The sequence below is a fragment of the Ovis aries genome, chromosome 1 (assembly GCF_016772045.2).
Source record: "Ovis aries strain OAR_USU_Benz2616 breed Rambouillet chromosome 1, ARS-UI_Ramb_v3.0, whole genome shotgun sequence".
In the NCBI taxonomy this organism is placed as follows: domain Eukaryota; kingdom Metazoa; phylum Chordata; class Mammalia; order Artiodactyla; family Bovidae; genus Ovis; species Ovis aries.
This window is the reverse complement of record NC_056054.1, coordinates 86,313,003-86,328,788: the sequence shown is the minus strand read 5'-3', so window position 1 is coordinate 86,328,788 and position 15,786 is coordinate 86,313,003. Positions and strand designations below refer to the sequence as shown.

The window sequence follows — 15,786 nt, the reverse complement described above, 5'->3', positions numbered from 1 at the left end:
TTTACAGCTGGAATTTACAATGCAGGAAGCTGTGCAGTGTTTACATGCCCTGGAAGAGTACTGTCCTTCTAAAGATGACTACAGCAAGCTCTGTTTGCTTTTGACTTTGCCTCGTTTGACCAATCATGCTGAATTTAAGGACTGGAACCCCAGCACTGCACGAGTTCACTGCTTTGAAGAGGCTTGTATCATGGTGGCAGAATTCATCCCTGCTGATAGGAAGCTAAGTGAGGCTGGTTTTAAAGCAAGTAACAATCGTTTATTTCAGCTTGTAATGAAGGGCCTACTTTATGAATGCTGTGTGGAATTTTGTCAAAGTAAAGCAACAGGAGAAGAAATTACGGAAAGTGAAGTACTCCTTGGAATTGACCTCTTATGTGGTAATGGGTGTGATGATTTGGATCTGAGTTTATTGTCATGGCTCCAGAATCTCCCATCTTCGGTCTTCTCTTGTGCTTTTGAACAGAAAATGCTTAATATTCATGTTGACAAACTTCTAAAACCCACAAAAGCTGCATATGCTGATCTTTTGACACCTCTTATCAGCAAACTTTCTCCGTATCCATCGTCTCCAATGAGAAGGCCTCAATCAGCTGATGCCTATATGACCCGCTCTCTGAATCCTGCTTTAGATGGCCTCACTTGTGGACTGACCAGTCACGATAAGAGAATCTCAGACCTTGGGAACAAAACTTCTCCAATGTCACACTCCTTTGCTAACTTCCATTATCCAGGAGTACAAAATCTCAGCAGAAGTCTCATGCTTGAGAATACAGAATGTCACAGTATTTATGAAGAATCCCCTGAACGGTAAGTATTTGCTTATAAAAATTGGCAGATCTCCATAAGTGTGAGATAATCTAATTGGGGTATGTGTTTGTGTTTTCTAAATGTTCAAGTCTCTTTAGTTGAAAGTTAGTCTTTAAAGCTTTATTTGTAAGGAGTTTTAAAATTTTTGATAATTAATATTCTCCAGGAAAATCTTTATTTTTATGTGCTGTATTATCATTTTGCTGGTTATAAAGGCAGTGAATACGTATTAAGAAATTTTGGAAATATGGAAGATTATCAGTAAGAGAATTAAAATCCCACACAATCTCACACTTAGATGACCCATGTTTTTCCTTTGAATACGTTTTTAAAAATTGGGAAGGTGCTATATATATTTTCATACAGTTTGCCTTTTTTTTTACTCGATAGATCATGAATTGTTCCCATATTCTTAAACGTTTATTGAGGTCAGTGATTAAGGGTATGTGCATTATTCCTTTGTATGACTGTGTCATAGTTTTACCTAATTCCTTATTGTAGGAGGGTATAGTTTCCTGTAAATACTACTGTATTGAACATGTATATATATAAAAATCTCTGGTTATTTCCAGTTATCTTTAGTAATTCTTTATATATATATAAGTGTTAAAACCACCACTCAGTTTTTCTTTCAAATCTGGCATGAAATAATAATTTCCTGATTAGCAGTTCTTTATATCAAGGCTTAAGAAACTTCTTGTCTCAGTTTTCCAGGAATCCCATTGGGACACATGGCTGGTTTCCTATTCTCTGAGTTGATACTATGAATCATTACTATTGACTGCAATAAATTTATTAAAAGAGCATAAAAATGAAACCTTTTACTATTCACATAGGATAGTTGACAGCATTCTGTATTGAGGAAGAAGCACTGGACTTGGAATTTCTGTTTCTAATTAAAACAAGAGGAGGTATTTAGTTAAGGCATAAGAATTACAGGATAAATACTTATGGAAGCATTTTCTGTTAAGTTGCTGTGAGATTGTTGGGTGTGGTGGGTGTGATTTTCTTTAATGTTCTTTAAAGAAAGGAGAGGATTCTAGGATCAGTTAAGTGAGGGGACTTCCTAAAGCCTAGGGTGACTTCCTGAGGCATCTTACTGCTCTGTATTTTATATTTGAAAGAAAAAGATGATATCTAGTGATGAAAATGAATGAGTATAATTTAATATAGGGCATCCTATTATTTAAATCCTAAAGGAATAGAGAATCTTGAGTATTGGTAGAGACTATCTTAAACTTTTCTTTGACTTTTCAGTCCCTTTAGAGAAAATTTTTGCTGTCTGGGATGCTGAGCTTCTGGGGGAACTGGTGACGTTTTTCTGAGTATATGAGATGATAGGAGCTTCTTGGTCAATATAATGAATAGCATGTTTGGAATTGTACACCAGTGGGATTGTCTTGATAAAGAGAAAAACAACACAAAAAGCTAGCCAAATTTGACTCTACACATGCTGTTTCCTGTGTAAAGAAAGTACTATAATTGAGAATTGACTGAATAAAGATGGAAAGAAGTGAAGTTATTAGACCATTATAGAGGGGTAAAATGTAACTTGTTAAAAGGTAAGTAATACATGTGTTTTTAGCTGAGCAGTAGTAACAAAAACATCTGTCATGTCTCTGAAACTGGGAAACTTATGAGGCAAAGTAATGCAGAACAGTGAGTAGAACATGGTCTTTGGAGCCAGACTATGGTATGAATAGTAGCGTTGCCGTTTTCTAGCTGCATGATCTTGGAATGGTAACTTAATCTCTCTGAGCCTCAGTGACCTCCTCTATAAAATAGAGTGTTGACTTGTAGAGTGAGATAAAGTTCCTAGCAGAGTGGTAAGCATGTGCTTGGTGCTTAATAAATACAGATTTCCCTCCTTCAGGGCTCATACCCTTGGAAAGGACAGTGTGTCAGAAGGGCTACTAACATGTTCAGTTCAGTTCAGTTGCTCAGTGGTGTCTGACGCTTTGTGACCCCAGGAATCTTAGCATACCAGGCCTCCCTGTCCATCACCAACTCCCTGAGTTCACCCAAACTCATGTGCATCGAGTCAGTGATGCCATCCAGCCATCTTCTGTCATCCCCTTCTCCTCCTGCCCCCAGCCCCTCCCAGCATCAAGGTCTTTTCTAATGAGTCAACTCTTTGCATGAGGTGGCCAAAGTATTGGAGTTTGAGCCTCAGCATCAGTCCTTCCAATGAACACCCAGGACTGCTCTCCTTTAGGATTGACTGGTTGGATCTCCTTGCAGTCCAAGGAACTCAAGAGTCTTCTCCAACACCACAGTTCAAAAGCATCAATTCTTCGGTGCTCAGCTTTCTTCACAGTCCAACTCTCACATCCATACATGACCACTGGAAAAACCATAGCCTTGACTAGACGGACCTGTGTTGGCAAAGTAATATCTCTGCTTTTTAATATGCTTTCTAGGTTGGTCATAACTTTCCTTCCAAGGAGTAAGTGTCTTTTAATTTCATGGCTGCAATCACCATCTGCAGTGATTTTGGAGCCCAAAAAAATAAAGTCTGACACCGTTTCCACTGTTTCCCCATCTATTTGCCATGAAGTGATAGGACCAGATGCCATGATCTTCGTTTTCTGAATGTTGAGCTTTAAGCCAACCTTTTCACTCTCCTCTTTCACTTTTTTCAAGAGGCTTTTAAAAATAACATGTTATAGAAGAGTTATTTGGCTGTTGATAAAGTATAAAAATTTATTTTGGAAAAAGTTTACCTGGTTTTGAAAAATGTTTTAGGTATAATTAGAAAATATGGGTAGCTCAGATCAATTATGTTAAAATGCCACATAAAGAGACTTTTGCTTGTGGTAATATAAGTTTGAATTCAGTATTTATTTTAAAATATTTAGTTGTCTACTCTGTGCTAGCACCATGCTGCATCCCCAGGATATAATGATTGAGTTACTATGGTGAAGAAGATAAAACCCACAGGAAAAGTTTATAAAAGAGTGTGTAGTGTTCTGAAGGATATATTTTGACTTGAACAGAAAGCAACTCAAAAAAGAAAGAAAAAGCAGGTGAAATATGCAAGCCGTGACTATGCAATATAATGGTCTCAAAATTAAATCGCAGGAAAAATAAAATCTATGCCCAGACTTGGGCCAGCATTGGATTTGGAGTCCAAAGACCTGGATTCAAGTCCTAACTTTATTTACTAACTATGCAGTTTTGGGAACATGCCTTTTTTGAGTCTGTTTACTCGTCTGTGAAATGGGAGTTTTAATCTATTTTACAGGTCACTGTGCAGATTAAATGAGATAATGTATATGGAAGTGCTGTATAAATTGCAAAATTAAATGTTACTTTATAAAATTGTTTTATTCTATCTACACAGTTAATAATTCTTACAAATTCTACTTTTGGATTAAAATGCATTTTCCTTTGGTCATTGGCAGTTTACAGCATCGTCCTGTAACCGAAAACTCTTCCCAGATCTTTCTACTTCCTCCTCAGGGTGCATGTGTGTGTATACATGTCTAGATATTTATGACTGCTAGGCTCCTAACGGTACCTTTGTGAAGGTGACTATCTAGCTCTGCTTTCCTAAACCCTTGACCTCTATTTATTTTTTTTAGACCTCTATTTTAATATGTCTTACATACTTATGCCTGGAGAGGCCATTGTGAAGTCATTTCATAATCAAATTAATTGAAGACAAAATTCACTTTACTTTTGTACTTGTTCCCATGGTATCTGTTACTGATCGGTAATCTTTGTGAATGTGGTATTTGTCATCTTTGGATAATGTTAGTTATTAAAATTTTTAAACAGTGTAACTATGAAAAGTAGAAACTGCCAGTGTCTAAGAAGACGACAAGGAACACCCTGACAGAAGACATCAAACTTACTAATTAGTCTACATTAAAAATATTTGAAAGATGTTTCACTTTTATGTTAAGTGCAAATAAAGAAAGCCTTTTAATAAAATCTCAACTATTCTTAGCTTTTTATTGAAATATATTGGAGGAAAGAAAATTGATGTTTGGATAACAGAATAGCAGATTGAGTTCTTTAAGTGAATTTAGGCTTTAGGTCATTTGACCTATTAATTTGTAGATGAAGCTGAGCCACAAAGAATGTAAGTGATTTCCCAAGGCCACACATACTGTTCTAGATGGGAGTCCCTACCTTCCTTGTTTAATAATCCAGTCCTCTTTCATATTATTAGCACATTCTGTTTTTTAAAATCCCTTACATATAGTACTCAAGAGAAAAAAGTAAAGTTTAAAATCTGTTTTTGTGCATTTAATATATACTTAAGGTAAATATGCCTCTTTTAAATTAAAATTTCTCTAACTACATTACATTTTTCTTTACCCCTACTTCTTCCTTTTCATTTGTTACTCTGAAGTGATACACCTGTTGAGGCACAGAGACCTATCAGCAGTGAAATCCTGGGCCAGAGTTCAGTTTCAGAAAAGGAGCCTGCAAATGGAGCACAGAATCCAGGACCAGCTAAGCAAGAAAAAAATGAGGTAATGTTTACTACATCTCAGGCCTTTTAGAGTTATCCATTTTGTAAGAAGTGATACTATTTGCTTGGATAGAATTTTAAAAGAATTTTCTGTTATTTCACAGGAGAAGAGAGAATACCTAGATTTTCTTATTAGATCATTTCTCCCCTCTTCTTTAAGAATTTATAGTTTTTTTGATTGTTTTCTAATATATATTTTAGAGCATTTTTAATGTATGAATTTATTAACAATTAAAAATATCACAGTTGACATTCCTTCTGCATGTTTGAGAATTCATGTAATTGAATTCGTATTAAAGGTAGACAACTTGTATTTTAAGATATGTGCTCTATATTTTAGTAAGTAGATTTAATGAGCAAGAAATTATGACATTTATAATGTAGAATAATACCTTATCTCTGCTTCCCTGCTGGCTCAGCAGTAAAAGAATCTGCTTGCAATGCAGTAGATGTGAGTTTGATCCCTGGGTTAGGAAGACCCCCTGGAGAAGGAACTGGCAACCCACTCGACTGTTCTTTTTTATTTTTTTAAATAAAAGTATTTATTAGGCTGTGTTGGTCTTCATTGCTGTGTGGGCTTTTCTCTCACTGCAGCGAGTGGGGGCTGTTCTCTGGCTCCTGTGCACAGGTTCTCATTGCAATCGCTTTTCTTGTGTAGCACAGACTCTCTGGGGTGCATGGGCTGCAGTAGTTGTGGCTGTTGGGCTTCCAGCGCACTGGCTCAGTAGTTGTGGCACATGGGCTTAGTTGCTTCTCAGCATGTGGGATCTTCCCAGACCAGGGATTGACCCTGTGTCTCCTGCATTGACAGGTGGATGATTCTTTATCACTGAGCCACTAGGGAAGCCCCCACTCCAGTATTCTTACTTGGGAAATACCATAAACAGAAGAGCCTAGCAGGCTACAGTTCATGAGGTCACAAGAGTTGGACGTGACTTAGCAACTCAACCATCACCACCACCACACCTTATCTAAGCCTTTAGAGTTCTAGTTTATTTTTCTGCTTTGAAAAGGAAATTGTGAAATAAGGTGCAAATTTTATCATATTTATAATATCCCACTTATAAAGGGTAAATAGGTTTAATAAGTTGAATAAGTTTTTTTTTGTGTTTGACTAAATATTAAAAATGAGGTTGAAAAATTATCCTTAAAAGTACATATGGATATGTGCCAAACAACAGTATCCAAAAGTATATGAAGCAAACATTGGCAAAGCTGAAGGGAGAAATAGACTGTTCTGCAATAATAGTTGGAGGTTTCAATACCATACCTGCAGTAATGGATAGACTATCTAAACAGAAGATCAGTAAGGATATAGAGGGCTTGAACAATGCTGTAAACCAGTTTGTGCCAACAGACATCTATAGAATACTCAACAGTAGTGGAGTACACAATCTTCTCCAGTGCACATGCAGCGTTCTTCAAGATAGATAGTATCTTAGGACTCAATACATTTTAAAAGATTTAAAATCATGTAAAGTGTCTTCTCTGACCACAGAGGAATGAAGCTAGAAATGACTAACAAGGAAAATTTTTAAATTCAAAATTTGGAAAAATGAATCAACACGTTCTTAAACAACCAGTGGGTCAAAGAAGTCACAGGGGAAATTAGAAAACACTTAGAGACTAATGAAAATGAGCACAACATAACAAATATACAACAAGCTTATGGAATGCAGCAAAAGCAGTGCTCAGGGATAAATTTGTAGCTGCGAATGCTTACATTAAAAAAAGAAGAAAGGGACTTCCTGGTGGTCCAGTGGTTAAGAGTCTGCCTTGCAATGCAAGGGACGCAGGTTCAATCCCTGGTCTGGGAACTAAGATCCCACATGCTGCAGAGCAACTAAGGCCATGTGCCACAACTAACCCCTGAATAAATAAAATAAATAAATATTAAAAAAAAATAAAAAAAGAAGAAAGATCCCAAATTAATAAGGTTATGCCTTGAAGAGCCAGAAAAAGGAAGAGCATGCTATATCCAAAGCTTGCAGAAGGAAGGAAATAATAAAGATTAGAAGAGAGAGAAATAAAAGGGAAACAACAGGGAGAATCAACAAAATCAAAAGTTGGTTCTTTGAAAAGATAACAAAATTCTTAAGCCCTTAGCTAGACTGACAAAGAAAAAAGCCAATAACTAAAATAAATAAAACTACCTTATAGGGCTTCCCTTACAGGTAGAAAAAAGCCAATAACTAAAATAAATAAAACTACCTTATAGGGCTTCCCTTACAGGTGGTAAAGAACCCACCTGCCAGTGCAAGAGGCACAAGAGATGTGAGATTGATCCTTGGGTCGGGAAGATCCCCTGGAAGAGGAAATGGTAACCCACTCCAGTATTCTTGCCTGGAAAATTCCATGGACAGAGGGACCTGGTGGGCTATAGCCCATAGGGTTGCAAAGTCGGACACGACTGAAGCGACTTAGCATATCTACCTTACAACAATAAAAGGGATTATAAGAGAATACTATGACCATTTGCAAACTAACATAACTTAGATGAAGTGGCCAAATTCTTTAGAAGCAAATTACTAAACTCACTTGGAAAGAAATAGAAAATCTCAACAGATCCATATTGAGTAAAGAATTGAATCAGTAATCAAAAAGCTTTCCAACAGAGGAAAGACAAGGATCAGATGACTTTACTGGTGAATTCTATAAACATTTAGGAAGAGTTAACAATAATCCTCAAAATTTTCCAAAAAATAAGAGGAGGGAACCCTTCCTAACCCATTCTATGAGTTCAGCATTACCATCATAGCAAAGCCAAGTGAAAATATTAGGAAAAAAAACTACAGACCAATATGTATTATGAATATATAAGCAAAAATCAAAATACTAGCAAGCCAAAACCATTAGCATATTAAAAGGATTATACATCTTGACAAAGTAGATTGATTGCAGGATGCAAGCCTAGTGGTTCAACATAGAAAACTTTCAGTTTAATAATCACATTAATAGAATGAAGGAAAAAATAAACAACATGTGATTGTCTCAATTGATGCAGAAAAGACATTTGACAAAATGAAACACTCTTTGCTGTTAAAAACTCTCACAGAACTAATAATAGAATGGAACTTCCTCAGCATGGTGAAGATTATGGAAAACCCAAGCTAATATCATACTTAATGGGGAATGACTTAAAGCTTTCTCTCTATGATCAGGAACAAAGATAAGGATGCCTGCTTTCACAATTGTTACTTCAACATTTGTTACAAGTTCTAGCCTGAGCAGTTAGACCAGAAAAATAAATAAATTGGGAAGGAAGAAGTAAAGCTGTCTCTATTCACAGATGACATAAATATTATATATCAGAAAGAATCCACATGACCCCTATTAAAGCTTATGAGCAGGTTCAGCGAAGTTGCAGGGTACAAGATCAACACATGGAAATTGTTTCTGTATACCAGCAGTGAATAATCAGAAGAGGAAATTAAGAAAGCAGTTTTGTTTACAGCAGTATATAAAAGGATAAAATACTTGGGAATAAATTAAATTAAGGAGGTAGAAAATTGGTATGCCAAAATCTACAAAATATTACTGAAAGAAGTTAAAGAAGACCTAAATAAATGAAAAGACATTCTGTGTTCATTAATGGGAAGATTTAATACTGTTAAGATGTCAGTACTACCCAACATTATTTACAAACTTCATGTAATTCCTGTAAAAAATTCCACTGCCTATTTTGTAGTAATGGAAAAGCTAATACTCAAATACTTGGAATTGCATCAGGCTTTGAATAGCCAAAACAATTTTGCAAAAAGAAATATAAAATTGTAGGACTCATACTGCATAATTTCAAAACTTACTATAAAGCTACAGTAATTAAAACTGTAGTTCTTGTATAAGGATAGGCATATAGACCAGTTGAATAAATTGAGAGGCCAGAAGTAATTTCATATATCTGTGACCAGTTGATTTTTGGTATGGGTGCCAAGTCTACTCAGTGGGGGAGAAATAATCTCTTCAACAGATGATGCTAGATATCTGGATTTCCACATGCAAAAAAGGAAATTGGACCTCTGCCTCACACCATGTGTAAAAATTAACTGAAACTAGATCAACAACTTAAGTACAGGACCTACAAAAGTATAAAACTCAGAAGAAAACATAGAGATTAATCTTTACAACCTTAGATTTTGTAATATGTCCTTAGGTATAATACCAAAAGCTTAAGCAACAAATGCAAAAATTGAACTTCATCAAAATTAAAAACTTTTTGCATCAAAGGACATTATCAATAATCTGAAAGGACAGCCTCCAGAATGGGAACAATATTTGCAAATTATTTATCTGGTAAGGTTTTAGTATCTAGAAAATATAAAGAACTACTACAACTCAACAATAAAAAAAATCCGTTTTAAAAAAGGCGTTGAATAGACAGTTCTCCAAATTGGCCAGATGTCTATAAATAGCCAATAAGTACATGAGAAAAGTGCCTAACATCACTTGTCATTAGGGAAATGGACATGAAAACCACAATGAAGTATAACTTCGCAATTACTAGAATGGCTAAAAGGCTAAAATCAAAGCAGAAAGTAATGTGTTGGTGAGAAAAGAGAAATTTGAGGCCTCATACATTTCTGGTTGGTATGTAAAATGGTGTAGTCACTGTAGTTTCATGGTACCTCAAAAATCTAAACAAGAATTACTATATGACCCAGTCACTTTACTTTCAGGTATTACCCAAAAGCTTTGAAAGCAAAGGCTCAAATAGATAACTGTACATCCATGTTCATAGCATCATTATTAACTGTGGCCCAATGGTAGAAATAACTCAGGTACATCCACAGGTTAATGGATAGACAAAAGTGATGTATCCATACGATGGAGTATTACTCAGCCATAAAAAGGAATGAAGTCTGACATAGGCTGCAGCTTGGATGAACCTTGAAAACATTGTGTTAAGTGAAATAATTCAGACACAAAAGCACAGATACTGTATGATTCCGTTTACATGATATATCTAGGATAAGTATATTCATAAGACAGAAAATGGAATAGAAGTTAGCAGGCATTAGAGGAAGAAGGAAATGGAGTTTTTGCTTAGTGGTTAGAGAGTTTTTGTTAGGGGTGTTGAAAATTTTTGGAAATAGATAATAGTGGTGGTTATGTAACACTATGACCCAGTGCCACTGAATTCCACACTGAATGGTTAAAATATAATTTTTATATTTTACCACAAAAAATTTTTTTAAAGGACATAGAGATAATTTTGTTTCAGAGTTATTGCTGTAAGTTATAAAATAGAGGAGGACCATTGCTATTCTCTGGGAAAAGGAGACAGTTTTAGCTTTAGTCAGTCAGTCATACAGGACTCTTGGTTAAGCTTACTGTCAGTATTGGCCAGTTTTAGAGATGATCCAGTTCATATGATCTCTGTAATTTGACCACACTCTAGCTTGGCAGGAGGGTCTTTGCCAATATTGGAATTCACTATAATATCTAAGTCCTTTAAGTTGAGTACTATGTAGTTCTTTTAGACGAATGAAGTAGGAATGTTGAGACTGCTGAGTTTAACATCTATTTATTCTATTTTCTTGTGAAGAGCCATTTGAATTAAATTATTGTTTTTGAAGGAAATTTTATAAGCTTCCTTCTAGAGTAACCTATTAAGCCACAGCCACTTACATGCTTAAATTTTGTTAGACAAGGTTAGTATTGTATTTATGAAATATTAATGTAGTCCCTCAGTATTTTTTCCTAGTAATATAGATTTGTGCTAGTCTTTACGTTTGTATTATATATTCGTGTCCTCCTTGTGACAACTGTAGTCTGTTTTTCTTTGTGTTAGTCAGGGATCCAGGATGATCATTTGTTTTGGTCAGTCTTTTACTGTGGAATAGAGCAAATTAATTGATCTGATCTAATTGACTGTTACGACTTATGTGTACTATGTTATTTTTCAAAGATCTAATATATTATTTTCTGATTGCCGTCTATATGTTTTATGCAGCACTTATGGAAGTTACTGTCGAGTGATAACATATTCAATCATAGTCTGCTCAAACTTTTTTTTTTTATTTTTAAGCTTCGAGATTCAACAGAACAGTTTCAAGAATATTATAGGCAAAGATTGCGCTATCAACAGCACTTAGAACAGAAGGAGCAGCAGCGACAGATATACCAGCAGATGCTGCTTGAAGGAGGTGTGAATCAGGAGGATGGTCCTGATCAGCAGCAGAATCTTACCGAACAATTCCTTAATAGGTCGGTCTTTTAGTCACATTTAAAATATGAGGAATTATTTAAAAGCTATTAAGAGCATGCGGTAACTGCTACTTTGTGTGTATAGTTTGAAATGTTAAGGCTTTTTAAGTGTTTCAAGTAATGTGGAGTTACGTAATCTCTTCAGTCACAGAAGACTGAGGGCTCCTCCAGTTTTGTCCTCCTTCTGTTAAATGGTCTTTTGCATCTGAGCAAAGGGAGCGGTGAGCATGGTGGTTTCAGCATACAGGCTGAAAGTGGGCTGCTTTTGGATCTGGCCATATCTTAGGGTAGCTGAAGACTTAGGGGAAATTACTGTCTTCAGTTTGCTCGTTTCCTCATCTATTTCACAGGGTTGCCATGAAGATTAAATGAATTAACCTATGTAAAGTACTTAGAACAGTACCTGGCATAGAGTAAACACTATATTAAGTGGTAGCTGTTATTTTATTGTTATCTTGAGAGCTTAAGCTTTCAGATTTTATTGAATTCAGAATATTTAAATGATTCTTTCTTACTAATTTCTTCTAAAATGTATGAACTTACTATTTTTGATCATAGGAGGTAAATACATGGTAACTTTTTTTTTTTTTTAGAAATCTGTAAACCAGAATATGTATACTTAATTGAGCTAGAGTTTTTGGAAGGTTGAGTTAACATATATTAAAAAATTACTTAGAGTAATTTCTAGCATATAGGAGGCATGCCATAAATGTTGGCTGTCATCATGATTTGGAGTAGGAAATGGCAACCCACTCCAGCATTCTTGCCTAGAGAATTCCATGGCAGAGGAACCTGGTGGGCTGTTATAGTCCATGGGGTTGCAAAAGCACACACGCATGCATGCATCATCATGGTTATGATGGGCAGTGCAGTGGTGACTGTCCTTTCTTGGCCCAGTAATATTGGAAGTAACCTGCTTGACATTCTGTGTGTTATGCAAGTCAGTGAGCCTGAAACTGATCGTTTCTTCAGACCTTCACACAAGGAACATTTATAGTGGTATCTAGAGTCTAGGAGTCCTCTGAACATTCAATTTGAAGACCATTTTCTTATCACCTCTGATCAAGTCACTGGCTTATCAGAATTATCCTGATATGATGAACTGCTACTTCTGCTTCTTGGATGTTGTCTTCATATCAGTAAAAGTCAGGTTGCAGTTTGACTTCCTGTCTTCTTTTTTAGTGAAAGCAGATACTTAACATTGTCAGAACATAAAGTGACAAGGTTCTATGATTCCAGTAGTATGGATGTTCTTGCTCAGAAAAAAAGTTAAGCTATTCAAGATGGTTTATTTTTCCTTAAAGATAATTATAAATAGAATTCATTGTAATAATGTAATTCAATATAGATAATATAATTCATTATCTTAAAATTATGAGAATTTTTTCTTATAATTTAGGTTCAGTTTAGGGCATAACAACTGTTCTCAATTTCTTTAGCAATTAGAATTTTAAATTATACTAAAGGTAAGTATGTTATAAAAATCCATAGAATAATCAGGTCTGGTATAAATATCAATGGATGTTTATCCTAAACTTTTATGTACCAGGACATTAAAGTATCTGACTAACACCAAGGACAAATTGAATAGAGATAGAAACTAGAAATTAAAATATATCTTTTCCCCCTTAATGTTTTAGTCTTTCAAGTCATTCTAGCAGCAGAACACCATTTCCACAATTAAAGTTTGCTTCTTCCTTTCCAGAGGCATAGAAAGAGTTAGAGAAATAAGAGTCATGTTACGTAATAGAACTTACTGAAAAAAAAGCAACTAAAGTATGATAGGATTATTATTAACAGTATTATATCATTACTTCTGATATTTTCTGTTACTAATAATTGGCTCTTATTATAGGCATATTCTGCCCCTTCCCCATCTTCCCTAACTTTAGTGAGACAAAATTATGTTAGCATTTTAGACTCTTTATACTTAGCATTTCCCACATTTATTTGACTGAAGACTTTCTTTTTATATATGGGGAGCATTTAACAAGATTAGTGTTTCATAGAAATGCTATTTACACAAAATTTTTAACTGATAAATATTTAGTAATGGCTGCCAATTCCTTTAATAATTTTAAACTGATCTTTTAAGGTCTTTTAAAAACCCTAAACCCACACATACACGCATGCACAAGTGCACACGCATACGTACATACATGAACACTAAATGTTTAATTTAAAAAATTAGAAAATACAGTGAACCACAATACCTCTTGGTAATCACATCCCTTATGTAGTCCTCTCTCATATTATATCCAGACTGGAGAAAGTGATTCTGGGCCAGTTCTTGGCTAAATCTTGAGAGTCTGACAGCTTCCTCCAAAGTCCCCTTTGGAGCCCTGAGTCCAGCATAAGGAGTCAGGCTACTCTGACTTGCAGTGAGGGAAAAGCGCTCAGGCTACCTTGTTTTGCTCCCTGTTTAGTCTCCCCAGTGCCTAGATCAGAGCCTGGCAAATAGTTTTTGTAGAATGAATAAATGAATTGAATGAGTGAATCTGTGAATAATGAGGATGCCACTTGACTTTGTCCCATCGTGGTTTGCACTAGTCATCCATTTCCTAGTTGATATGATATTACTAGACAGTAATATCATTTCATTTCATGAAATGAAAATGGCTTGTTTTGGTATTGAAAATTGAACCAAAGTTATACTGGAATAGAAACAGATTTTTTTTTTCCTGTTTGGTAAAAGGTACTTTTAAAAATTCAGTGATACCTGTTATGTCTTATCTCTTTTACAGTGGTATCTTATAGGAAAATTTGGATCTTCTTGCAGTTTCTTGGTTGTGTCTTAAACTGATGATGGTAATTTTTAGTACTAAATTGTCATACATGTTATATGTGCATGTATTTACTGTCTCAGACTTTCAATATTCTATATGTTAGGAATATGACTAAGTTTTTATTTAAATATAATTACATTATTTTATTTTATAGGTCCATTCAAAAGCTTGGGGAATTAAATATTGGGATGGATAGCCTTGGTAATGAGGTACCAGCGCTCAGCCAGCAATGTAATGGGAACAAAGGCAATGGATCTAATAATTCTTCTGTAACTAGTTTCTCTACACCACCCCACGACTCTAGTCAGAGACTAACCCATGATGCTTCAAGTATTCATGCAAGTACTCCTCGTATTCCTGGATCAGTAAATCATATACCTTTTCTTGAGGAATCACCTTGTGGAAATCAAATGTAAGTGCTTTACTTTGTAAGACCTGGAAATGTTAACTTCAGACTAATAAATAGAAACTTAGAAAGTTGAATTTCTCTTATCTATTCTCTTCTACTAACTTCTGAGTCTCTTAATTGTCTTTATTCTCTTATTTTTTTTTTTTCTTTCTTACCACCACCAAGACAATTCTGTTTTCTATAACCCATTTTACTCAGAGATCATACAGCTCTAGGCTTTATATTCTCCCCAGTTTTTTCCCCTTGCCATTGATACCTTTCAACAGATGATCTTTTAATTCACAGGCTTCCAGGGCATAAAAAGTGGTTCTGTGGCATGGTGGAGTGATTGCAGTAAGAGTCTTGGCAGCTCCGGTAGTTACAGCATTTGAGCCTTCTTGCATGTTCATGTTTTCACTAGGCAGAGAAAAATTTTCATCTTGCTGTCGTTAGTAAACAGGTGTTAACTTATGCAATGGAAGTAGTTGAGCATTTTCTTCATCTGTTATAGCCTTAAACCACTTTAGAGTGGTTCATTTTAAAATGCATAACTTGCTCCTGGCATTTGTATAGAACTGGCTTTATAGATTTAGTATCAAAAGCTCTAGTTTTATATTTAAAGGACATAAATTTATCTAATACTTGCCTCTTTATTACAGTTTCTATAAAACTTTTTCATGTGCCCCTCAACTAGAACTCAAATTTTAAAATTTATTTCTATCAAAGTAATATACATACATGGTGTAAAAGGACAAATAGCACTTTAAGGCATAAGACAAAACAGAATCCCCTATCTTACCCATCTTTGTCCATAACTTCTATCTTTAGTAGGCTGCCATTTTCAACCTAGATAGCTGTTTCTTTTCTATGTGTCTCCACATTTCTGAAAAACACGCTTCTATTGCTGTTTTTATTATCCCTTGATTCCCTGCCGGTTAGATTTAGGTACCATACTACTTACCCACAACACATTAATTTTGTCTACATCTTCTAATATATGTTGGTTTTTGTTTAAAAACTAAACAAAATAGGTTAACTAGTGTTAACATTACTGTGGTCATGTAAATGTTATTTACAACTGAGTCATATAATATGAACGTATTTCCTTTTCG

At 35.1% G+C, this 15,786-nt stretch overlaps 1 protein-coding gene across 5 annotated transcripts in view; it reads left to right on the top strand.

Moving 5' to 3' along the window:
- WDR47 (WD repeat domain 47) overlaps positions 1-15,786 on the top strand; it is a 62,751-nt gene that overhangs the window by 31,727 nt on the left and 15,238 nt on the right. For all 5 annotated transcript variants that reach the window (XM_060412349.1, XM_060412348.1, XM_042251807.1 and 2 more), the window contains 4 exons: positions 8-810; positions 5,171-5,294; positions 11,322-11,500; positions 14,441-14,698. In XM_060412349.1, coding sequence (XP_060268332.1) covers positions 8-810; positions 5,171-5,294; positions 11,322-11,500; positions 14,441-14,698 — 1,364 coding nt within the window. The remainder of the gene's footprint in view (positions 1-7; positions 811-5,170; positions 5,295-11,321; positions 11,501-14,440; positions 14,699-15,786) is intronic.